Consider the following 27,999-nt stretch of genomic DNA (forward strand, 5'->3'; position numbering starts at 1 on the left):
CTTATACTGTAGCTTTGATGTCCAATTAAGTATTTACATACTAGGAAAGTGTGGTTTATTTCGGTAGGGTTATTTAATGTCTCACAATCCGGGGATATAAAACTAATCTCAGGTACTTATTAGCTATGGCGGTATTCGACAATTTAGGTTCGCTAGCAAATTAACCATTAATATATACTTTTCAATGAAACCTTACAAGACTGCATTTCAACAATTGCAAAACGTGTAAATATTAATTAGCTATTTTGAATTACAACAAATAGAGTTCCTAAAGATTAAACCACGCTTAGTTAAACACAAAAAGGATCACATTACGTAGATACTTATCGAGCCAGGGAAATTCTACGCTGCAGTCGTTACTGCGTCAATATTACATGACCAGGACAAATTCCCTACTTCCCGTAACATGCACTGATATAGAAGTTTCCACATCGATTAAAACAACTGCATCGTTGACCGGCTTGATAAGTCACCCTTTTGCCAAAAACCACCCAGTGTTCTGCCAACAGCTGAGCGAGGTTGACGTGCGCCATTTTCTTCCCTTTCCCGCGCTTCTTCACACTTTCCCGCGAAACACGTTCGGAAACTAGCAGTGTCCTTATGAAGGAAGTAACATTAGAGGATCTTCATCGTGAGCTTACAACCAACTTGACGTGTTATCGTGATAATAATTTTTACAGAATAATAGGTGCGTATATTTTTAATAATATTATTTAACAGTGATCAATACCTGAAATACAACATAACTGTAATTGTTCTTATTAAGTTATTTCTTGAATTCAATTTAGAATAAACGATTCATAAGCGTTTACGTTCAGAAATTGTTCAAGTTATGTAAAGTTCTTATAAAATCGGTTTGTAGAATAGAACAAAGTATGCACAGCCTACTGAAAGCTTTGGCTGTATTCCAGCGAACAACTGCTGGCCGTTCTTATAATTTACATGCATCTGTTACCACCGGTTATGTGCCTTTTCTATTTCTAGTTATAAGAATTGGAGTTGATCATGGGCATTATTTTATTGCTATTTCGGGTATTATTTGAATATCTAATTGTGAATCTACTTGTAACAGGTAGTATCTAATGTTACAAGTACCTTACAAGTTAGGTACCTTTTACAAGTAGATTCACAGTCTATGAGGAAATTATGATGTAGATCTTGTCTTTAATAATCAAATAACTATGATGTATCGTGGTACCTACCTACATCTTAGTTCCTAGATTAATAATGATAATTCCGGTGTATAAACTCTATAATACTAGATGTACATACGGCATACCACTTCTACGATTTACGATTTGTATATTTCTATGTCTAATTGTAATATGTTACTTTATGTATGTAATACCTATATCTTATATGGAAATAAAATAAAATTCTATCGTTTCACAACGATGACATTCATAAATGATGAGGTTAACAAAAGGTTAATGAAACATAATAATATGCTTGTAGGCCCCGGAATTGATAGCAAAACTACAGCTATTATAGGCTGTAGGCCTTCTAACTCGTTTTCAGTATTGATACTGAAAAATAAATTCGCTTTAAGTCATCTTAAGTTTAGTGGGCGCCGGAAAAGCCGATATATATACCTACAAACTTCATTGCAATTGCGAACTCCTATTCAAATCTATTCAGATGCTTTAGTATAAATATTCAATATAACAAACAGGGAAATAGCTAAAAAAGTGTAGACATAATTAATGTTTTTTTTACGTTTACAATAATCATTTTCAATCATATTTATTCACATATAATATGAAGTCATAACACAAGTGAATCTTTACTGCCCAGTAAGACGTAGGCAACGATGCAGTATTACAATAGTTTACTACCAAAGAAAACAATAGAGCCCCTTGCGTTTTAGTAGATATAAGTAGGTATCTAAGTAAGATATAACGTCCGGAAATTCATTGCCTCGACCTCGCGTGGGGGCGAAAACATGTGATGTTTTGAATGAAGTATTAATCAGCTACCTTTTTAGAATACCTGGAATAGGTATTCTGAGTAGATTTCTACCCTCTAGCAGCTGTAATTAACATTGCTCTTGCGTGCATTGCAGGAGTTCCAAAATAAGTAATTGGAGATAGGGGATCAAGAAGGAGACAGACGCATCTAAGTTACTCCTCAGGGGTAGTAAAGCACCTGTGGCCGACCGCAGGTAGGCCTTAAATTGACGGCAGGAGTCAATAATTATCGCACAGTCATGTGACACATTCACGCAAGAACGCATGCAATGGAGCAAACGAGCATGTAGTCCATTTAATGCTAATGCTAATGCTAATGGCCACTTAAGTCCATGGATATCTCTAGCCAAATCCACATATAACATTTTTTTTTATATTTGAGCCTAACGATAAGGCAGACGTGCTACCTGATGGAAAGTAGGCAACGTCGCCTATGAACATTTGCAACACCAGAGGAATCGCCAAGGCATCGCCGGCTTTGAAGGAGAGCTCTTTTTGCACCTTGCGCTCTGGGAATACCTCAGGAGGAAGTTCATGCCACATCTTGCAAGTTCGTGGCAAGAACGTCCGTGCAAACTGAACCGTGGAGGACCGCTACGGGTCCAGTTGGTGTGGATGGAACTTCATCCTTCGCCGAGTGGTGCGATGGAAGAATGGTGACGTAGGCACCAGGTCAAATAGTTCCTCAGGGTTAGGTTCCTCTTGAAGTTAATTACAAATGTGTTACATAAATTCCAAAATATATGTGAATCAGCCGGCATTGAATGCCTTCCACCGGAACGCAACTACTGCTTCCCACTGAAAAAATAGCGATGGTACCTCCGCGATCGATTGATTCTAAAGTGAAAAGCATGACTTATTTCATGATAAAAGTTACTTATTCCAACACCTACTTACCACTTTCTATAAATTTATTTAACTGAATTTACGTCAAGTTCATTTACTGGAAGCTATTTCACAAGCAACATAAACTGTAAAATTATGCCATGATCAATCCAAGGGGTTAAAGCACTAAAGCAAACGGGTCGCTCAGGCGCCGCCCTGACGCGCCCGCCCAAGATTTACGACTAAATTATTTTCTTATTACAAGTCAACACCCATCGTCTTCATTGAGATAGTAACGTTCGATGAACTACCCAATTGGGGTAATGACGTCACACTATACAAAAGACTTGTGAATATAAATAATAATATCAATGATACTTACTTGGACTTGTTATGATTGGTTATACTGACTAATATCACAAAATATCTATCTAAATATTAAACTGTTGCACAAAAATTCATGAAAAAAGGGTACTGTAGCTAAGAAAAACCGAGACTTGAAACACGGCAATGATTTTCAGATTTCAGGACCACGTGCGAACGTAGCTCGGAAGGTTGTACCCACATCTATTTGAATACGTGTAAAAAGGCTATCAATTTCAAGTCTCTATTACGGTACAAGAAATACAGCCCTATTCAGTAATACTCAGTTTTACCCATTGGGTCCGGAACCTAAAAAAAACATATTTAAATATGTAACTAAGTATTTAACATTTTTTTTACAATTTTGACACAAGGTAGAACGGTAGAAAGTGCCTTATGAGGTCATTATTTCGTCGTCAACACGTTATTCTCTCACGGCTGGGCAAGACTCTTCTTTCAGGAACTCTCAGGCATGTAGGTATATTTCCTCATGATAATTTATTTACATAAATCATGTAATAAGCACGCACATGATATTGAAAATATTTTTTTAAAAATTACACAATTTATTATATAAACCCGTCTCTCGATAGGTAGTCTACCGACATTGTCTCGTCGAATGTACCATAGTCAGCGCTTTTTGAGAACTATGTAATAAATCTAATATAATAGCATTGCATTGATGGCTTAAAATGAAAATGACAATAACTAAATGCTAATTCTAAGTAGAATGGCATAAAGTTATTGCTTATTTTTATATCATTGTGTAGTTAGTAGAAATACTTAATGTAGATTATTTATAAGATCCTAGAATTCTTTTTATATATAGAGTTTGTGTTGTACTGGGTACTTACCCGACAAATGGTCAAGTAGAAAGTGGTAAGAGAGATTATCATCGACTTCTTTCTCCACGATGTTTTTACATCACATTCACTGTAAATTGGTGAAAATATGAGGTTTTTGATAATATTTTTTAAATCGCCTGGAAAGTTTCGTGAGGTACTAAGTTATAATATTTAACGCAATGGGACCTTCGAATAACTACATTTAAATAATATTTTTACAAAACCTAAGTAACAAACGAGCAAGCCGTCCTGTTATTAAATGATTAGTGCCGCTTACGACGGTCTCTAATAGAACAGATGGGTTCTACCTGAAACCTATCAGAAATGTATTGCCACTACTTACAACAAAGATAGTTTCGTCATATGCAAGTCAGTCGGCATATAATAAGTTAAGATATGTTTGCGACTAATGACTGTGGACGACATAGCTCACTTACAAGTTACCTGAATCAATATCAATAATTATATTACAGAAGAATACTTGGTTCGAAGGTGGTAGTACCCTTTGTGGTTCGACTCCGGTGGCACCACTCCCACACGTATTTCTGCTTCATAACAGTAGTGTTAAGCGCTGCTGTGTTCCGTTTTGGAGGGTGTGGTAACGGAGACATACTCTTCCGAGACGTTTCAGTTTAGTCCTCAGGGGTAGCGGCGCATCTGTGGCCGACCTCAGGTAGGAATATCTAATCCTATCTGAGGTTGATTACAGATGTCTATGGGCGACAGTAGCCACTTACCATCAGGTGGATTGAATGCTCATCTGCTACTCCTATAATATGAAGAATACTTGCTTAGGCAGTACATATACCTACTACTAACAGAAGAGAAAAATAGAAATACAATTCATTAGTCTAGCTAGTAGCCGTTCCGGAATGCAATGCATGCGAACGTAACAACTAACAAGTAATTCATAGAGAGTTCGTTGATAGCATTGATAGGTGCAGATGCTGTGTAGTGTCTCGGCGCCAAATATTTACGCTTTGATTGACAATCGCGACATCTTTATGTACGGTCAGACAAACAAATGTTGTAAATAGCGTGATATGATGAAGAATGTGTGTTTAGGAATGTCGTACATTTGATTTTTTTTTACCGGCGGCGTTATTTATGTAGGTATTTTTCATTCTTTGGCACACCCTGCAGCCCAAACAGCTTGATGGGTTCTAACATATGACCTGTCGTTGAAGTCATCTAAAGTGAAATAGGTTATATTTTTAAGCAGTTGGGTTATATTTCTTCTTGTACTTATAACGATATAGAGGGGATTTGATTCTTAGGCACACACCTCACATTTTTTGGAAAAAAATATAATACGCACATCATCAGCGTTATAAATTGATGATGATGATTGAAGATGATGATGATGATGATTGAAGCGCTTGATGAACGAAGCTATAGGCTAAATAAACCATTCTAAGATGAATCCCTTGCCCAGCTGGTAGGGATAGGATAGTACTTATAATTTCTTTTTTGGTCCAAAAAGTAAGATCTAGAGTTACAGAAATAAGTTATTTATTTTCATAGAGTCGGTGATAGTATTTTACAATCTAGGAATTCCCATTTTTTAACTATTCTCATTTGTAGACTACATTGTTGAAATGAATCATCACATAGAGACGCTTTCTATTGAAAGTAATTAGATAGCTCGTAGGTACTATAGATATCAAGTTTTTGAATTAGATAATAATAACAATATCTATATTGTATTACATTTTCTAAATATATTTCAGCATTAAGCGTATTACGTTGTAATGACCATACAAATAAAATATTAAGTAGAAATTATACATTTTTAGTTCAAAATAAGAGTTAAATCGGTGTGCTTAAATATCTCAGCATCACATATTTATTTTCACGACACTATAACAACACAAAAAATATCTGTCCGTCTATACGGACTAACCCTTTTATTGGGTACTTAACAAAAAGGAATATACTAAATAAGGATAAATTCAATTCTTCCGATAAATTTACTCCCAAATCATCTGGGATTTTTGCACAACGTGTAACCTTGTAATATTATACAAAACACTCATCCATACATTCATCCATCAGCCTCCGAAGGTCCTTTTTGACACGTGCCTTCCCTTATTGGCACTATGCCAAGTCCTGTGCCCCCAGTATTCAACTTACTGTTTTCTTCAGGTCATCAGTTCACGTGGATATCTGGCCTTGAAAACACGCCTACTCGTACACGATACGGATTTTTTATCGATTACTACAGCTTATTAAGTAGCATTAACATTCACTTACTTACTAGAATTTGAGCTTTAGATGATGGGTACCTACATAAAGACATAAAGGTATTAATTTTCATTGTTGTACAAGTAATATTTATTATACTTGCTTCGATTACTTAAGTAAAATGTTTGATGAATTTAAATTAAAAACTTGTATAACGATATACATTTGTATTGTATTTAGGTATGATTTGGCGACTCAATTCGGAGGAGTGTGACTATCTTCATGAAATCCCTACTTGAAATATATATATTGTAAGGAGATTAGGTTGCTTACGAGAATTTCAAATTTAAACTGTTGTGTCATAACATATACGTAAGTACAAAAGTTCAAAGATTTAACTTTTGTACTTACGTATGTGTTATGTAGGTACATGGCGGGATATAGGTATCTAGTACATGACGATTCAACATCTTAGGGATGGCAACGCATCTTTATGAAACTTGACGGAGAACTATTCGAATTGTCCTTCTCATCAAAGCAATATTTAGCATCCCAGACCCTATCTGAAACCTACAAAACAACTGCGCAATCAACCCGATGACGTCACAGCGGAAGCGTTACGTAACAATCACGTCAACATTGCACAACGCACCTGACTTCTATGTTACAAACCGTTTCTATTTCTTCGTAATGCACTTCAATACGGTTCAAATTCAAATCAGAAGCAAAACTATCATAATAATAGCAATGTTACTGGCAAGAGCACTTGGCTTCTGACGGCGTTCTTATAACAGGTACTACTAATTTGGCTGGCCCTTGATCTAAATCAAATCTAGCTAATATAGAGCGTCTGGTGTCTGGACGCGCATGGCGTGGATTCAAAACGAGTTTAGCACAGCTTAGTTGCGTGACTTAGTTATTTGGTTCATAAATATGGGTGTGAATGCGGTATTTTTGTGATAACTTACGAGTATATAGGTTACAAATTACAATGGAGAAACTAGCTTAATATCTACTGCAGATAGACACATTTTTTGGGTTTACACTTTTGTTAATACATACCTATAAACTGTATTGTTTGTTTGTTATTGCTGTCTTTTTATATCAAGAGTATATATGGGTACCAGGCGTGAATATATTGATGGTCGTATCAATATACAATACAAATACTTATACAAATATGTATATATACACATTTGTATATTTTTTAATCATAATAAACATTAAGATTGTTTGAATTACCTATATGGTGAGTAAATAGGTAAGTTAACGGGTATTTTTACCATACACATGCCACTTGTAAACATTTAAATAATTCTCACCAAATACTGCACATAGATGCAATAGAATTGTGCATTTTCCACTTGTCAACTTATTCACGCTTGGTACGGATATATAATATAGGAACCGTCTGCTCTGTACCTAATAAAACAGCGGTTTTGTAATTACGAGTATTTTACTCGAACGCATAGCCCTAAATACTGTTAGTTCATGAAGTGAGTGCAATAAAAATAAACATAAGCATGCAAACACCCTTACGCAGAAAATAAATATTAGTTTATATTTAGGTTGCTGGGCATCAAATTCAGAACAATACATTGCAATTCATTCACTGCGTCACATGGGTCCTTGTTCTTTTCTACACTAGCAAACTAAAAAGTAACAAGTACATTCGAATTGAGAACCTTCCATTTTTTATCCCTTGGGAACGATATACATTTTTTGAGATAAACTACCTACTACCTACTCTACGTCTTTATAAGAACCTCTTTCAACATGTCTACAAAATTTCATGACAATCGGTTAAGCAGTTAAGGCGTGAAACTGTTAACAACATAGATAAGTATAGATATCTCACCGCCTTGTAATTGAAGGAGGCCATTAAATGGCTTAAACGGCTGACAATGCCAGCCATTTAATGGATGTCATGGTGTAATTTACGCGCAACAATGCCGACATGTGCAGTTAAGTGGTGCAAAAACACGAAATCGAAAAAAAAGTGCGGAGAAATATCGTTTCATTCGTAAATGCTCTAAAAACTACATTCTTTTAATATTTATCAAACACGAAAATAGATGACAGTGACAATTTCAATAGTCAAAACTGGTTACGTTTTCTTGTTACGAGTGAGTAATCGTTACTAATCTATGGTTAACAAACAAACAACCAAACTCACATTAATAATATTAGTTAGGACTAGGATGAGGATATTACTGCGTATTGAAGAGTCCTCTTCAAAACTGTTTCCGATGTAGGCTATTGGTATTAGATTAACCAATATTTGATCAAAGAAAACCCAATCAATGGATCTAAAAGCATTTGACCGATAACAGTTCACAATTGTAAACAAATATTTGGATTGGGACTCACGTGGAGTAGAGAGAACAAAACTTGCACGTCATTTGTGCAGTCTTCGAAGATGTACTTCGTCTAACAAGGTATGTGCTTGGCTAACAAGTGGAACATATGAATACACATGGCTCGAAGCCTTCGTTTGCAGGAACGTAGAAAAATATTGGAGCATTTTTATATTATACAAGCTGACCCGGCAAACGGTGTGTTGCCATATAAATAAAAAATGTTGAGGGTGAACAACCCTTATCACTTACCGTTAGTTACCGGTAGAATATTTGAAACTGCGATGGTAGCGAAGTCTGTAGAATCCAATGTGAACCAACCAAAACCAACAACTACTTACTAATTAATTAAAAATTAATTAATAATACCTTTTCCCACGGACTAAATTGTGAATTTAAACCATTCTCAAGTCACCTTGAACACACACAATAAATTTCATCAAAATCAGTCCAGTTGTTTAGGAGGAGTTCAGTGACATACACACGCACATAAGAAATATATATATAAAGACTAGCTAACCCGACAAACGGTGTGTTGCCATATAAATAAAAAAAATGTTAAAGGTGAACAACCCTTATCATTTAGGGGTATGAAAAATAGATAGCAACCGATTCTCAGACCTACAATGTGCATATAAAATTTGGTGAAAATCGGTAGAGCCGTTTCGGAGGAGTAGGTACGGTAACTAACATTGTGACACGAGAATTTTATATATAAGGTAATCTAGAGAAGTATTAGTTACCAAGAGAGAGATTTTTTCGTACATTGTATATCTACCTATAGATCTGTGGTTTTATAGAACTCATATTTGAATCAACCAATCCTATTTTGACGGACTTATGAAGAAGAATAGGCAAAAAATGCAGTAATGTAGGAAGAATGCAGATAACTTTTATCCCCAGAGGCGCCAGAGCTGCGTTGCTAGCGGAAGCTCGTAATATATAAAAAAGCTCAAATGCCAGCCCTGTCGCTAAAAGCTTTTTCAGTGGCGTTCGTGATTAAACTTCACGTCAGCTGGGTGGGAGTTCCCGGGTCAAAGCCTTTTGTTTCTATTAATAACTGTCGACTTTTAATGTATTCGACTATCGACAAAGAATTTTTCAATGGCAAAAATACTTTTGGATGTTATAAAATTATTATGGAGTACTTGTTATATTATAATATTGTTTTATAGAGTAACTGATATAAGTCTTTGAATGTTATTGGAATGAAAGGGGGACTCTGTAAATACGTTTTCTTAGGTTAAAGCAATTTTGAAATTTGGTATTTAAATTTCTCATACAAAAGTCCAATACAACAATCCATTGCTAATACTTTCATCGAAACATAATAAACGGAAATGTAACAGTAAGATAAGTTTATAGAAAACAATAAATAAAATTTTAATAATCTGAGTTTTTTTTCGTAAACTAACTCAATTCAGATTTACAGACTGGGTCTGCACCGTTCAGTACACTTTGTTTACTTAAATTTAACAGTTGACAATATTAATCACCTGCCCATTAATGTGCCACTACTGAGTACGGTTCCTCTTAAAATGACCAAAATTCTAACATTAGTCGACCACGACAAGCATTACGTAACGTAAATAAGAGTATTAACTTTTTTGTGTTTAATTAATTTATTGAGATAACACATAAATATTAACATTTCGTAAAACTTATATACATAAATAATTTTCTAATCCACGAACAAAAACTTTATAATAATAAAAATAACTAGAATCATAGAACCAAATTGCCCTTAGGATGAGTTCCCAAAACTCTAACAATATAAAAGTAATTAACTTTTCAATTAATATTATATTTAAACAATAGATAAGTCATTAGTTTTTATATAGAGTTAGCTTTAAACCGTGGACTTCAGGTGTATTTAGTTAGGCTTGAAGCTACCGCCGCAATGCAGTGGGGCGAACCCGGGCTTAATCGATGCCTGGGGAACGCATGCTTTACTGCCCGAGCTTATAAAATTTAAGCTACTGAAAACTGTATAAATTTTACTCATAAATAAAGTTTTACTTATTTACGAGTAATGTATTGTATAGATTTGTCGGTTTTACACCGGCGTTACAAACTATCAATGTTTTCGTATGACAGTGAGATCAACTTTGATAAAATAGGAAATAGTGAATTCTGGGATTTCTTTTGAACGGAAGGCACTTATTTATTGCGTACTTATATTGATATTAAGTATATGTTTTATAATAAAGAAGTAGCAAACGAGCATGCAGACTAACATACAGTAGATAAGTGGCTATTATTACGACCGTGGTCATCTGTAATCATCCTCAAATAAGTTAAGAGTCCTACCTGTGGTCGGCCACAGATGCGTCGCTACCTCTGAGGACTAAGCATATTTTTAAGAAAATGTTTTCAAATTGATTAGGATGAGAAGATTTTTAATTAATTAATTACTTCATTCAGTTTTTCTCTCTTTTTCTTTGACGTAATTAGTTCATCATAAAGCTTACTTACTATTAGAAAAAAATGAATTTCAATGTCATATCAAACGTCTATTATCTTTCACTGAAAGCTTCAAACTCTTGAGTATCAAAATATGGAGTTATTTAAAGTGCGGATAAATGAGCAACAAAATTTAACCTGAAGTTTATTAGCAGCGGTCAATATGTAAACGTGGTGAGAACATAAAAATCGTAAGTTATAGTACACAGAAATACTTAATATGATAAACAGTATAATATATCAACTATATGTAAACAATAGCTACTTAAGGATGGAGAATTCAGGGTCTCAGTCTGAAAAGAGAACGCTCACAAAGACTCAAGTAATTTTAAATGCTATATTTGTTAAATACCCGTAATCTATGTAAAAAGTTATGTGAGGTGTGTTTGCAAGTGTAGAAAACCAAACTTAGCGGCAGTTGTGATGGCAATTTTTGTAACAACTTTGCTTAGAGTGAGATTCGCGGATTGGTTACTGTAAGTATCTGAAACATTGCATCAAACTAGAAGCCAGGATATAACGTGACTAAAGTGATTGGGTAAGAAAATGAGAAATTAGGTAGTGGCGTACTTGCCGCCCAGGATGTAAAGAAACAATATAAATGGCTTTGGCTCGACTTGGCGGAGGCACTGCCGTGCCTCCAGATTTTAGATTACGAAAAAATATTTGCAAATAACAGAATAATAATAAAATATAACTAACTAAACTAAAACTATATTATATTATAATATTAAATTAATAATGATAAAAATATACGTATAAAATTAAGATGTCATCCAAAACAAATAAAATAATTCATCGAAAACGTTGTAACCTACTCGTATATTATAATATTTTGCCCTGCAAGTGCAAAAGTTAGTAAGTAGTAAAAGTTTGTTTTTATACTCGTAATATAGGTATTTCAGACACAGCAGCGCTTAATGCTGCTGTTATGAGGCAGAAATATGTGCGGTGGTGCCGCCGGAGTCGAACCACAAAGGGTTCTACCATCTTCAAAAGTTCAATGAATGAGTTCAATGAAAGTTTATACTCTTTCGTCTTTGCAGATCGGTTGACCCGAGAATGAAACGCGATGAGTCGGTGAAGAGCATCACCAAATTCGGGGGGCGGCGGCTGAGCGAGCAACGCCCGGCGCTCACGCTAGGCTTGCGGCAGAACTCGATTACTATCAGCACCCTCGCGCAGCAATCCGCTTTCTTAACTGAAAAAGGGCTTAAAGAAGAATCGTGAGTATTTTAAGATTGGAGTAGATAGATTCTAATGTATGGTATTTTCATGTTTAAGTACTTACGTAGGTCTTATTCCCACAAAAATTCCTTCAATATTATGTAACAGCTGTTTTGTATACGATATTTTACATTCAGAGATGCTTATACGTCTTTAAAAATACATTTATTTTTCAAAATATTTATTTACACTTATGATTTTATTTTAGAACAAAATAATATCATTATTTAATTTTTTTTACTTATTTTTTGTATTTGTTGTTAAGCAGTTGTTAATATACACAAATTTCTAAAAATATGCTTTTTTAGAAGTACAGTTACTTAAAAAAAAATTGAAGTCAATAAGTAGTTAGTGTATAATATGTTTAAACACATAATGTGTAATGTAGTCGGTATGTCGACTGTACAATAAAATTTATAACTCTGTTTAGCGGCAACCGGATATTTTGTAGCGTTGCCCCTGGGGATGGCACCAAGGAAACGGTACGGACTAGCTCCATCTAGCTTAGCTTTGCATCGTAGCAGCTCATGATGTGATATCGCCGTCTCATTTCAACGTATACTTTCGACATATCTTAGATCTCATTGTCTCTTTCGTGTTCTACAGATGGCAATACCTAATGTGTCATTTCTTTCAGTGAGGACCCAAATCTTCAACCTCCTGCTGTATCTTGGTTCAGACTAGTAAGTATTCAAAACAGAGAATATTTTTATGTACTTAGTCTACTGTTAAGTGATCCATGTCTACCATAAATCTTCAAGCTATTATAGATAGAAGTCTTAGCTTAGGTAGGACATAAATGTTGCTGCTTCCGTTGAATAAGTTATTTTTTTATAATATATGAGTATCAGACGAGTATGCAGTCCACCCGATGGTAAGTGGCTACTGCCGCCCATGGATATCTGTCATCAACCCCAGATAAGATTAGATTCCCACCTAAGCTGGAACCCCTCGGAAAAGTATGTCTTGCCACACCCTTTAAACCAGAACACGCCAGCGCTTAACAGCCCTTCTTATTTTATTTATTACTAGCTGACCCGGCAAACTTTGTACCGCCTCAAAATCTATTTATCGAATATATTTCATATAAAATATAGCCTATGTTACTCGTGGATAATGTAGCTTTCGAATGATGAAAGAACTTATAAATCGGTCCAGTAGTTTTTGAGCCTATTCATTACAATCAAACAAACAAACAAAGCTTTCCTCTTTATAATATAGTATAGATAACAAACTTGCTGCTTCATAAACTTCGATTTTGGCCAAGTTCCAAACGAGTTTCCCAACTTTGTTCAAATGTCGCAAACCAATCTTTTCAGTTGTTGCAAATTTACTATATCACGTTCTTTGCCAAAGTTATCTTTTCGGACGAGTACTTAGAACTTTTATAATATGAATACTTTAGCAAAGTTTTCTGCGCTATACAAAACCCGTATATTTAAGATATTTTATCAGAGCCTCTTAATTTAGCTCTCCCATAATCGGCTTCATCTAAGAAAGTTTGTATCATTTGTCCCTTTTTACGAAATTATAGCAAATGGGATCGCTATCGAATGATCCTACACAGGATTAGAATCGCATCTAAAATTGGCTACAGGTTACTGGTTGCTACGTCATTATCTCCGAAGATTTTGCTGAAACACCTTGTGTGTCTCTACTTTGCTTAACGTTCGCAGAACAGCTCTCTGAGCTTAAGACTGTTAATGGCAGAAATAGTACTTAGCAGAATTGATCGTAATAACTGAACCACCAGCCGTCTTTTTACACTAGAGAGGTTAATGTTTTTCAATCCGTGTATGTCATCTATGTATGTCTCATTCATTGACATGCCCAGACTGGCCTGCCAACTCATATATTAACATAGTATGAATTGAGGTTGGATTCGTCTAAATTGTTAGTGATACTTATAATGAAAAAATATCTTGTTTTTTGATATAACAATAACTCTCTAGTGTGTTTAATTAAATATATCCTTAAATTAGTACCTAAAAAGGTATAATCAGGTGGACTAGGTGAATGTTAAAATTTGTTCATCCAACGTCGAACATTACTTCTACGGTTTTCACGATGCGAGAAATATATCACTATGATTCTTACCTCAATTTCGTCACAGTTCAGGTTCGCGAAGCCATGGGAGTATCTGATGCTGTTCTTGGGCGTGGTGCTCGCGACTCTGAACGGGTTGTTCGTGCCGGTCGGCGTGATAGTGTACGGCGAGTTCACGTCGCTGCTGATCGACCGCACCGTGATGACCGGCACGTCCTCGGAGACCCTCACCATCGCCTGGTTTGGAGGCGGCCGGATACTGTTAGTAATGTTTTGATAAATACTATAGGAGCTTTAATAATAAGTTGCCATGCTGAAGTAGAAACTATAGAGCTCTTTAGTATGAGCAGCTTTTAGGCAATAATCTATGACAGTAATTAAGTGTAGGTTCAAAAATGTGAATCTCTTTGGAGAAAATTACGCTGAACTGTTAGGCTTAAGTTTGATAAAAAAAAAAAAAGTTAGTTTTAAATCTAATTTTCTAAAACTCAGAAGTTCATATTATAACAAATAACAAAATGACATACAAGAGTCTGTACGCCTGTGCGTTGAATATTGACAGTGTAATCATTATTAGGACAATATTAGACGAAGTGTTAGTTACACTTACTTACTAATATGTTTTTTCAGAACGAATGCAAGCGCCGAAGAGAACCGATTGGCGTTGATTGAAGACTCGCAGGCATTCGGCATCGGGTGCACCGTGTTCTCTGTGTTGCAGTTCATTGTTGGCGCTATCAGTGTCGATCTCTTCAATTATACAGCACTTAAGCAGGTATGTCTTATCCTTTTGCGTCACATAATGTTTTGCCACGTTTCTGTCCAATTGATAAGAGATGGTTCCACATGCAGCTATTCTGAATCGCGATTTTAAAGTTTTTTAAGCATCCTGTATAACCAAGCCTTTTTACATTATACTCGTAGAAGTAACAAACGATCATGAAGTCCACTTATGGTATGGTATGGTGTAGCTACTGTTTCCCACCTCTTTCCTGAGGTTGGCTACAGATGCATGGCTACACTTGAGAACTACTTAGTTAAATTCTAATGCTTCGGATAAATTCTTCATTTACTACATCCTTCAACCCAGCGTGCGTGTGAGAGTAACGTCTATGTAGTCGAACCACAATGTTCTACCACCTTAAAACTGAAAAGTACTAAAGCAAAAACAAGATCTAACATTAACAATAGGTACAATAGCCTCATTGACAATTTCTCATTTTCTTAAAAAAACAATTTTTAATGTCTGTCTTTGTCTGTCATACATTACAGATCGACAGAGTGAAAGAGAGGTTCCTACGTGCTGTGTTGCGACAAGACATTACATGGTATGACCTTAACACATCGATGAATTTCGCAACGAAAGTTTCTGAGTGAGTATTTAAAATCATAAATTAAATAACGAAAATGATACGATTTAAATTACACCTCAACAACAAGCTATTCTGATAAAATTGTTGTCATTCTCTTTCTTACTTACTTAGTTTCTTTTTCAAAGCTTTTGAAACCTATTCGATATTGCTAGAACGTCATTTCTTATTAGTTTTTACTGCTTGTATCTCTCAGTGACGTAGAAAAGTACCGTGAAGGCATAGGTGAGAAGGTTCCGATGTTAATATATCTGGTGATGTCATTCGTGACTGCCGTCATAATTTCCTTCGCGTACGGCTGGGAACTGACGCTCGTCATCCTCTCGTGCGCGCCCATCATCATTGCCACCACTGCTATCGTGGCTAAGGTCAGTGAGTTCTTCAGTTATATCTTCAGAAAGTTAAAAAGATTAAGAAACAAGCAAATTTAGGATACTACTTAGCGTTAATTCTTTTTCGATATAATTATTCTATACTATATCATGAGTTGAAGCTTACGATGGATTCTATTAAGAGGATAAGTGAAATAAAGAAGATAAATGATAAAAAAAAAGATATAAGAAATTGGAGGAGGCTTCTGCACTCTGAAACTGTTTCTAACTAATATATAATCCTTGGTGAAATTTAAGAGTGATTTACCCCGCTCAACTTATTTTTTTCTAATAGTTAATTTTTCATACATTCACTATAAAATAATCGCAAAGTAACCGACCCATTTTATAATTCTGATAATCAACTATCTTATTCTAGATCCAATCATCTATAACGACACAAGAGTTGAAAGCGTACAGTATCGCTGGTGTGGTAGCTGAAGAGGTGCTTGCGTCTATCAGGACCGTAGTTGCTTTTGGTGGAGAGGAAAAGGAGATAGAAAGGTAAACTAAATTAGTGTTCGACAGATCATGAACACTGACTTTTATCACAAAGCATTTGTCTTTCGATGAGTCCTCGACTCAAATTCCCATTAGCATACTCGGAAATCTCAGCGCCTTCCAAGTTCGAAAAAGATCTTACTGATTCAACCTCTAAAATTTCGTTTTTTTATCTCTAAAGTATTTTTATTATAACAGTTGTGGAGGAAAAATTGCTTGTGTCATATATACCCTGTAGTTTTTTTGATCTGGAATTAAGTATTTTTAAATGTTTTTTTATAGAGTGGCAAGTGGCAAGTAGTCATAAAACTTTTGAAATGGATTTTTAATCACAACAAAGGACATAATACCAAAGTTACTGTAATACTATTATCTTATTTATTTTAATTTTCAATGGTAGATATAGAGTTCGTTTGGAGCCGGCAAATAAGATGGGAACGAGGAAGGGTGTGTACTCTGGCTTGGGCAGCGCTGTGATGTGGTTCATCATATACGCCACCTATGCTCTCTCCTTCTGGTACGGAGTCGGTCTCATCCTCGAGAGCAGACACGAGGAGAGACCGATATACACTCCCGCTGTGTTGATGATTGTGAGTTTCTGTATTATTTTTTTATATTTAGGCCACTTTTTTATCGGAGTAGCAGACGAGCATGCAGTGTGGTAAGTCGTAAGATGGTAAGTGGCTACTGCGCCCATGGACATCTTTAATAAACTCCAGATAGGATTAAATTCCTACTTGAGGTCGGCCACAGATGCGCCTGGGGACTAAGCTGGAATGCCTCGGAATGTCGCCGTTACCCCACTTTTCAAACCAAAACATAGCAGCGCTAAATACTAATGTTATAGCGCAGAAACAGGTGTGGCGGTGGTGCCGCTGGAGTGAAACCACAAAGAGTTCTACCACCTTCAACACTTTTTATAAGATGAACTTTGCTATCAAGACTCTGTCTTACTATTCGGTGCTATGAACCTATGAAAATACTTTCAAGAACTGTTAGCCATCCAGATTTTCTTATGTTATTCAGTACTCAAATATTATTTATAATATGCATTAGTCTAATACAACTTCGATAAATAATAGGTGTGAGTTGACACTAGGAGCTTCTAAGGGCGATACTGAATTCCATGCAATCAGACTATGCTCAAACATTTCTATAGTGAAACGTAATAAAATTATTATTTTATCTTTTGTTTCGTTCATTTAGGTCTTCTTCAGTGTATTACAAGGCGCTCAGAATGTAGGTCTGACGTCACCACATTTGGAGGCAATGGCAAGTGCTAGAGCTTCCGCCGGAGCTATATTCGCAGTACTAGACCGAAAACCAGCCATTGACAGTCTCTCCAAGGAAGGCCAGACACCGGAACTGGACGGCAATTTGAAGCTATCGAACGTCTACTTTAGGTATCCAGCAAGACCAGATGTTCAGGTAAATACGTCCAAGATATCGTATCTTAATACAAGATTTGTTTTGAAGCGAATATCCCTCTGGTGTATCTTCTCGTAAGTGTAATGAAATAAGATCTATAAATTATTTATATCATGAATTCGGTAATCAATGTTAATAATAATAATATTGTTAATAGAGTTCAAATTTCTATCATGACGATCGTGATAATTAACCAACAGGGTTAAGGCTAATATAGTATAGAGTTGTCTTCTTTTTGAAATTAGTGAAAGCTTTTGACACTTTTCAATTAAGCTAATATGTTTTTTTAAGCCAAATCGTCGAGCCTTAAATATTTCCAATAACTGAGAATAGAAAAAAAATGCTGTCATAAATTTTCACTTACTGACAATTATTCGGATTCAAGGTATTGAACGGCATAAATTTAGCAATCAACCGCAATGAGACGGTGGCGCTAGTGGGCGCGAGTGGTTGCGGCAAGTCCACGGTGCTGCAACTCCTGCAGCGGATGTACGACCCCGACTCTGGGTCGGTGACGGCCACCGGGAACGACCTGAGGAACCTCAACGTGAGGCATCTGAGGAACCATATTGCTGTTGTCGGCCAGGAGCCTGTGCTGTTTGCTGGCAGCATCAAGGATAATATTCGGTAAGATATAACACAAAGATATGAGAGAGTATCAGGATCAAAGAAACAAAGGATTACAACTTATTAAAACAAGAACTAACATTACGCGAAAGCACAACAGTACAAAAGACTTTAAATAAACGACTTTCAATAAATCTAATAATATAATACCCCTTTAGCTATATCAAGAATGAACTTGTTATATAAAAATCTCACTTAAATTGCCAATGAGTATGATCATCCGTATCTTATGTTACAGATATTTATACTATTTATAATCATAAAACATAAAATTATTAACATTCGATTCATTTCTACGGTGCAATGGTTCTGAAAAATCCTATACCTAATCTTATTATTCACATTTCACTTAATTTGATTTCAGAATGAGTAATCCATCATGTACAGACGAAGAAATAATAGTAGCAGCGAAACAAGCATATTGTCATAGCTTCATCAAAAATTTGCCAGAAGTAAGTATGAATACTTGCTATACAATAAGTACTGAAAAAATTAAAATGACACGGAAACTCTAATTGCTATCAAAATAATTACTGAACAAATCTAAATGATGATACGCAAACTCATTCCAGGGATACGACACAATGATTGGGGAAAGAGGTGCTCAGTTATCTGGTGGTCAAAAACAGCGTATAGCGATCGCAAGGGCTTTGGTTCGAAGACCGAAAATCCTGCTTCTTGACGAAGCCACATCAGCGTTGGACTCTCACAGTGAGGCCAAAGTGCAAAGGGCTTTGGATGCAGCAGCTTTCGGCAGGACCACCGTTATGGTGAGCCACAGGTAGCTACGATAAGTACGGTTAGGACTTGAACGCTTTGATAGACTCCCTGCTTCATATCAGACGCGTGGAATATAAGACGTTGATCTGGTATGGCTAACGAGCAAGATTAGAGGTGCGAAAAAGTGTATCGGCACTTTTATGCTCTATAGATTTGGGTCCTGATTGCTGAAGATTCTTTCGATTATGATCCTTTTTAAAAACAATCGTTTTGTTACTAGTTATAGTACTCGTAATTATTATACTACTGTTGTTTCTTGTCTCATGTTTATTGTGCATCTTATTTACCTAACTTCTGCTGCTGCTGAGCTTCTGAGCATTAGCAATAGTATCAGCATACATCTTAATAAATTAACATACCTGGCGTTTTTTCACCGATACCCAGATTGGTATACCTAAACAGGAATTAGCATATTTAAGCTTAGATTTTAGTTAAACTAATATTTATATCGTGGAATTGATACATTTTATTGTAAACAGTACTTACATTTTTTCTGATCTGATGATCTGTAAGGTTCATGTGATGAACATTTCATCGTTTTACTCAAAGCAATTTTCTTGGCAGGTTAGCAACTGTCCTGAACGCGAATCGCATCGTGTTCATAGAAAAAGGTGAAGTTGTTGAGGAAGGTACTCACGAAGAGCTGCTGAATCTGAAAGGTCGCTACTATCAGCTAGTGCTGGAGAATGAGCCCAGTATAGCGCCCTCTTCACCTGATAATGAAGGCAGACGTAAGAATTTTATTTTATTTATATGTCTATCAAAGAAACTTAATTCAATTTTTATACTTCCTTTTAAGAACTAGTTGTCAATAAGCAAATTATCTAATAGTAAGTAGTTATTGTCTCCTGTGCTCATTTGCAGCACAGAAGTCGCCAATTCTGAACAAAACTTCATAGGGAAGTGAAATCTATTAATTTTCAAATACTTATGATAATATAAATATGTATCTACTTACTATTTAAAGTCTATGACAAATGCATTGCAAATCTTTAGGTCAAACGTTTTTGGAAACCAATTAATCATTAGATGATATAGAATTGTTTATCAGCAAAACTCTATCTGTAGATAAATGTTATTATAATACAAGAAATATGCATGAAACAATTATGGTCATTTAATGTTGTGAATAAATGTTGCTTTATTATGTGTTTAACGTCTTGTGCTAACTTCTTTAAACTGTTTATAATTAAACTGCTTGTGTTTTTTTTTAATTTCTTAAATAAATTTTATTTTAAAAGCAAATTGAACATACTGGCCTCCAATACTCTACTTATTAAAAAAAATGTCATGCACTATTAAATTTGAGCGATGAAATATTACAGCACATATATTTTTTATTATAATCCGTATAAAAATATTATATTTCAGTATTTAAGTATTTATTACTTAGTGCGTCTAAATTTCTAAAAAAGTTATTTTTAAGAATAACTACTTGCTAATATATATTCAAAATAATATTTGTAATGTAGGAAGCAAATAAGTTACAATAATTCAAAGAGTACGTTAATTATGACGTAAGGGAGAATATATTTTTAAAGCATCTTCTTCGTATTCTTAATCTACTAAATGTATATAAATTGAACTCTTACTGGCGTTTTCTTCCACAATTCATACAATGTTATTGCCGATTATGTTTCTTAGATTTCTAGGTAACCTTGTCAATTGCCATCGCGAAATACACGCCCGAAGCAGTAACAGAGGTACCCGAAACATCGCCAATGCATGCTGCATAACAAAATTTTTGTTCGCTCGTTTGTGTCGTGCTAACTCTGTGAATTGGATGTGAAATTTATTCCAGGCTCTCGGGTATCTCTTTTAGCTAATTCGCCGTCTTGTTCTAAATTCACAGCCGATAATTTTGATCCAAACGCAGATGCGAAAATACGTAGACCGAAGCTACAGAAACTAGCGTCAATTGATTCGATAAAAAGTACGTCAAGTGATGGCGATTCGGGATCAGAGGACAGTGTGGTGCTAGATGAAAAGAAGGTTGAGGATTTCAAGCCAACGACATGGCAGATAATGAAGCTTTGCGAGCCGGAGAAATGGCTGATGGTCGGAGGAGTCATGGCGGCTATCGCTGTTGGGTCGTCTTTTCCCTGCTTTGCTATACTATTTGGCGAGACGTACGGTGTAAGTGCATTTCGTCCCTTAATTAAATTTTGCTCAGTAACTCTAATTACGGCGTAAATTGAAAAATAATATACTTGTATCCGGCTACTTAAGTAAATAAAATCATCAATGTCATCTGTATAGATAGATTTATCAACATCTTCTTAGATACCTAGTGTAAAATTAGTAAAATAGCAGTAGAGGTAGTAATTTCACCGTTATCACACTTTGTTTGAAAGTGTTGATTTTCCAATTTCTACAAACCAGTAACATTCTGGCATATATTATAACTCCCTGTTAAATATAAGATAGAACTTTGGCGTTGAAGTCCTAAAAACTTAAGTACAACTCTTACTTTGCAATCAATATTACTCTATTCTTCTTACTTATTAATTGTCCATAGGCTAATATTAATTTCTTTTCATTGCGAATTTTCAGTTGCTGGAGAGTACAGATGAAAGCTATGTGCAAGGAGGTACCAATATGATTGCGGTTCTGTTTCTCATAGTAGGAGTTTATACAGGCATTGGAATTTTCTTCCAAATATACGTATTCAATTTGACTGGAGTCAGACTAACAGCAAGGCTTAGGTAAAGGCATTATTTATTATATTGAAGTAACAAAGAAAATAGTTAGCATAAATACAAAAACATATAGGAATATTTATTTAATTCGTATCGTTTATATGTATGCTTCCAGGGTAGGAGCATATAGATCGATGCTGAAACAAGAGATTGGGTGGTTTGACGATGCGAAGAATGGAGTTGGAGCCTTATGTGCTAGACTGGCAGCAGATGCCGCTGCTGTGCAAGGGGTAAGTGAATTCTTAATATCTTAATATTCTACTGGTCTGGGGATTACAGGTTCGGTTGAGCTTTAGACTGTTCAGACCTCGATTTGGCTAATCTAAATTATGAACAAAACTTTACCATCGATGTGTATTTTAGACTTAGATGGAATTAGGCCAGAGTACTTAGTTGGCTTAATATTATTTCCAAATAAAGTTTATGCATTTATGTTTCCTCGCGATATTTTCATTGCGAGTGGTAGAAGAAAAATCTTGGATCTGCTATGTAATTAATTGTATTCTTTTTCTGGGTGTTATCTTATTGCTTATATAATGGTTTCATGCGATTATTTTATATTAAAAAAAAAACTATTTAATATTTTGACCAGGCCACAGGCACCCGTATCGGCGCTCTGATGCAGGCGTCCGCGACCATCCTGCTCGGTATAGCGCTGTCGATGTACTTCACGTGGCAGATGACGCTGGTGTCGCTGGTGTCGGTGCCGATGGTGATCATCGCGGTGGTGCTGGAGGGCCGCGTGCTGGCGGAGGGCGCGGCCACTGTGCGGGAGGCGTCGAATAGAGCGACTACTATAGCGACTGAGGCGATTACTAATATCAGGACTGTGTCTGCGTTTTGTGAGTATTGTGACTTTTTTATTTACTTGTGCATATAAATATACATAACTACAGGCTAAATGCTAAAGGTTAAAATTTCGTGCATTTTTTTTTTGTAATATATAAGAAGCAAGTAAGTTTATTTAAAATACAACGGTCAGCAAGACTGGCAACTGGGATGTGGCGTACATTAAGAATATTTTTTCTACGTCATGAGTTTTATGCAGCGGCAAATTTACTTCTGATTATGACCCAACGTTGTTTCGCGTAGCTGGTATGTGCCCTGTGTAGCCAAAAAGGTTGCCGTCTGCTACTCTATTGGTACATGCTTTCAAAATACAGACGATAACATCCGAATACGAGCATATAAGCGGGTTTATTCCGGCGATTTCCTTTTTTTTCGTTGACCGCTAGAGGCGCGGGGCAACTTGAGCTGCAAGGCCGTGGTCGATGGCCCACGTCACCCACGCTTAACGCCGCCTCTGGATGAGGCGTATGAATAATCTGGATATAAACATCAGGTGGCGAGGAGGGTGTGATGTCCCGCTACCGCGGCGCGGGCTTGAGCGCGCGCGTGACGGCGCGGCGCAGCTTGCGCTGGCGCGGCTGCGTGTTCGCGTTCGGGCAGACCGCGCCCGTCGCCGGCTACGCGCTCTCGCTGTGGTACGGCGGCGTGCTCGTCGCGAACAAGCAGGTGCCCTACAAGGATGTTATCAAGTGAGTTGCTGGTTTAAGTTTAAAGGGTACTACGATACCCTACCCTAATGATACGTCACCATGATGATAGATGTCTACGTATCATCATACGTATCATCAATCTCATAATGAGATTAGCGAATGGTGAGAAACGTGTCACATTCGCGATCATGTATTCCAACGGATGATATGTCAGTACCATCAATGGATATCCGGAACCAACTCCTTATAAAATACGATTCTAAAATTAAACACAGATAGGTACGTTGATTTTTGTGAGGACTATGACACTCAGCTCATATTTAAGACAGCTGACAGCCTTAATTTCCACGTTTCACGTAGAAAAATAATTCTATCGCACTACCCAATAATGATTGAATATCCTCTGCCAACTTTAAAGATCGATACGTAGGTATGCCACATTGGTTTCCCCACCTTTCAAGGAATGTGGGGATAACAAAAATAACCAACAAAAGCCCCTAACGTCAATTACACTTGAACTGAGTACCCAAAAAATATTTGCGTAAAGTACTGAAAATTATATGAATATTATAACATTGTATTATTCAACCATAAAGAAGCACTCAAAAATCTTCTCAATAACAAACATTACGTATTATCTAAAAAAAATCCTTCATCCTCCAGGGTATCAGAAGCGCTTATATTTGGCGCATGGATGATGGGTCAAGCTCTAGCATTTGCGCCTAACTTTGGAGCCGCCGTACTGGCGGCGGGCCGGGTGATGACGTTGCTCGAACGAAGACCCGTGGTGGAAAGTACACATGCACCTTCTGTTCAGGAGAATTATGTAAGTATACTTGATAGGTATGTGACAAACTTTCTCTGCTAGTTCACAGATAGTGCCAAACGTATCCTGAATTCATTTGAAGTTTTTGAAACATCTTGATGAATATCTGATCGCAGCCTAACTGCAAGGCCACCTTTTACCTAATCTTTGAGAATTTTCCGAAACAAAAAACTAAAAAATATAGAAATAGTGCAATGAATCATGGAGCCCATTATATGATATGTTTTATCTTACTTATATAAGTGGCGCAATCAAGCGAAAATAGTGCAGAGTATCTTCAAAACCGTTTTTTTTCTAGGTGGCAGATGGTAAAATTCAATACAAGAACGTGAAGTTCCGTTACCCAACTCGTCGTGAAGTGGAAGTGTTACGTGGACTATCGCTGGTTATACCGAGTGGGAAGAGGATCGCGCTGGTCGGTCCGAGCGGCTGCGGCAAGTCTACCCTCATACAGCTGTTGCAGAGGTTGTATGATCCGGATGATGGTACTGTGGTAAGTATATTGTTGTATTCTATGAGATTTCTCCAAAACTGTTGTTTTCTTATTATACTCGTGTGTTAAGGGCATCTTTGTTAAAGGGATACAAAGCCCGTGGCGTTGCGTGGATGATCAGTTTCTCACAACTCGACGAACAAAAAGGTCTCCTTCTTTCAACGGACCCAACTGTCTGGTAGAAATAATGTCTAAAAATTTTCGGCAAAAACAAAGAAATACCGGACAAAAAAATTACTGAACTCCCTAAACGTGTTATCAGTTGGAACGAAAATATTCTGCATTTTGCCATCAAATCAGAAAGTGGCACTGCTACAACATCTGAAAATGAATACAAAAGCATCACAATCACTTCAATTTTCGATTTCCCCAAACATTTTTTCCCCATTCCAGTACCTTGACGACCACAGCATAGTGGGCGACATGCGGCTCACGACCCTCCGCCGGAACCTCGGCATCGTCTCGCAGGAGCCGGTGCTGTTCGACCGCTCCATTGCGGAGAACATCGCGTACGGCGATAATACACGCGTCGTGCCTATCGAGGAGATCGTATCCGCTGCTAAGGAGGCTAATGTGCATACGTTCATTGCTGCTTTGCCTAATGTAAGTATTCGAAAGGTACAAGACTCGACAAAGCTATTGGCAAATGGGCTGTTGCAAATGTCAACTGGTAGCGGTAGGTAATTACTTTTCAGCTGGTAGTCCGTCTACTGTTGGTAGGTTTTTAAGAAATTAAAATATTATTCTCATCAACAATTCAACCAATACCCAAATGATATTGACCCAAAATGAGAAGTAATTTGGTTTTGGGCATTGCTTGCAAGAAAAGAATTTCTGGATTTTAAATCCGATACTTTTACTCCTGTCTGGATTCAAAAAAGATGGCTAATAACTTTTTTTTTTTGCACTCCTGAGGGTATTACCTACTAGTAGTAAAGTTTTTGCTCAAAGCACCACTCGGGTCATTAGGAATCTTAAATATTTTAAAGATAAAAAGAGAACATATATAGGTAGTGGTAGTATGTAATATACCATCAAATATTGCAACAGGGATATGAAACCCGTATTGGTGCGAGAGCTTCCCAATTGTCCGGTGGCCAGAAACAGAGGATTGCCATCGCTCGTGCACTTGTGCGTAACCCACGTGTGTTGCTACTCGATGAAGCCACTTCAGCGCTGGACACGCACAGCGAGAGGGTAAGCAGCTTAAACGTTAACGAGACCAGTAAATCTGCTCAACGTTTATATGTCTTTGGAAATCTAATAAGCTTAGTGGATAAACATTTCTCCAAATTGTAAAAATCTTTGACGTAGAAGTGTTCATTCATCATCGTTGTTATCTGATGCATAAGACTTTACATAAACATTTACCTAATTTACACTCGCATACTACGTCTTTTAATTTCAGTAGAAAAAAAGCTGAGCATAAATTCAACTGATTTTCTATTGGGAGTTAATTAGAAATGCCCAATGACAACTTAACATCTAGTCGTTATTTTCAATTGAGTGTCGATTAAAAACTACCATAAATAACTTATCATTTAATAGACTTCTTCAAATAACCTTCTAGAAGTTATCCGTGATCAGTAGATAGGTAGGTACTACGATACCACAATCAGTAAAACCTAGGCAAACGTTTCTCATCAACATCTTTCCACAGGTGGTGCAAGAAGCCTTAGACCGCGCGAGTGAAGGGCGCACCTGCCTCATCATAGCGCACCGCCTCGCCACCATACAGAACGCGGACATGATCTGCGTCATCGATAAGGGCGTCGTCGCGGAGATGGGAACGCATAGAGAACTGATCGCATTGAAGCGGATCTACGCGAGGCTGTACGAGCTGCAATGCGGTTTTGTTGAGGAGAGCGAAGATAATATACCTGAGGCTGATGAGACTCAGGACTAAGTCAAATGTAGGCGATGGTATTCGTTTGCGCGTAAGGTTTTTAGATAGTGTGTCATAGTCTGTCAGGGCTGTCTTAAGGAATTCCGGGATTCACGGCCCACAAAAAATCAGGGGCTCGCCCTGGATAGAAATTATTTAAAATAACAAACAAAATGACCGCCAAAAATCAGTAGAAAGTCAGCCAAAATCTAAAGTGGCGACAATTAACAACAGGCGCAGGCGCCTTATACCCTTAGTATGCCACAATAGGTCATAGTACGTAGGTACTTTGTTTTGCTGCTGTACTGTCATTGGTTTTGTAAATATCCATTTCTAGGTCGTCTAAAAATGGATGGATCCTTAAAAGTAGAGTTTCTACCGAAACTAATCAGCCGTAATTAAGACAGAAATCGAACTTTTTTAAGCTTATGAAAATTTACACAATTCTCTGAAATTTAAAGATTGGCAACATTGGCATAAGTACTTATTTATAGGTAGCACGAAATAGCGCGTAAACGGCAAACGGCAAAAAAAACCTTTCCATCTAGAGTCTAGATTCTAGACAACATATGTTTTTGGTTAACTTGTGGAATATCTAATAAGCAAATAACGTATTGTAAAACTTAAGATATGATCAACGTGCGTGCGAGAAACTGATTCACCTTTAAGCTATATCTATATTGTAATTATAGGAGAACAGATCGTGAAATCACATTTAACCTGGCTATTATACCTATATACAATATATACGTAGGTATATGAAAACGGAGTTATTTAATAAACTGACAAACAACGATCTTATTTTGTGATGAGTACAAATCAAAACAACGAATAGTATTAAGTGTACCTATTCCTTTCCAGTTTTTATAACTCACACTCTTGGTAGAAATATAAAATATATAGGGTTAACATAAACGTAACAATAAAGCAATTGCGCATACTATTTCTAGCATAGCAGAAGCATAGAATATAGCGTTAAACGCTATATATTTTACAATCACAGCATGTCCATTCGAAATAAAAAAATATCACATCAAGAGTGATTGCGTCAGATCGCCTTTTCCCTACTCTTCAATAAAACATTCCTCAAATCCTTAGGCATTATTTTAACCTTAATCAACACTTAAAAGACACTATTCATAGATACGTACCTACCTACCTAATAGAAATAGGAAGTTAGTACCTAACTATACAAAATATTTATAAGACATTAAAATAGGTGTTATTCTTACTACCTTTTTAT

At 36.5% G+C, this 27,999-nt stretch overlaps 1 protein-coding gene across 1 annotated transcript; it reads left to right on the plus strand.

Moving 5' to 3' along the window:
* Window positions 1-470: 470 nt before the first annotated feature.
* LOC140754511 (multidrug resistance protein homolog 49) lies at window positions 471-27,987 on the plus strand. The gene is made up of 24 exons (XM_073089536.1): window positions 471-688; window positions 12,051-12,230; window positions 12,869-12,914; window positions 14,345-14,538; window positions 14,908-15,052; window positions 15,550-15,650; window positions 15,844-16,015; window positions 16,398-16,522; window positions 16,920-17,109; window positions 17,726-17,947; window positions 18,333-18,574; window positions 18,939-19,026; window positions 19,147-19,355; window positions 19,919-20,085; window positions 21,231-21,490; window positions 21,908-22,059; window positions 22,169-22,283; window positions 22,646-22,895; window positions 23,396-23,591; window positions 24,216-24,378; window positions 24,677-24,871; window positions 25,265-25,474; window positions 25,922-26,068; window positions 26,532-27,987. Exons 2-24 carry the CDS (start codon window positions 12,067-12,069, stop codon window positions 26,775-26,777), a joined length of 3,999 nt encoding a protein of 1,332 aa, XP_072945637.1. The 5' UTR covers window positions 471-688; window positions 12,051-12,066; the 3' UTR covers window positions 26,778-27,987.
* Window positions 27,988-27,999: the final 12 nt, after the last annotated feature.

This window comes from Epargyreus clarus, unplaced genomic scaffold (assembly GCF_041222505.1).
Source record: "Epargyreus clarus isolate Ecla_fem2 unplaced genomic scaffold, WU_Ecla_fem_2.2 ptg000029l, whole genome shotgun sequence".
Lineage (NCBI taxonomy): Eukaryota > Metazoa > Arthropoda > Insecta > Lepidoptera > Hesperiidae > Epargyreus > Epargyreus clarus.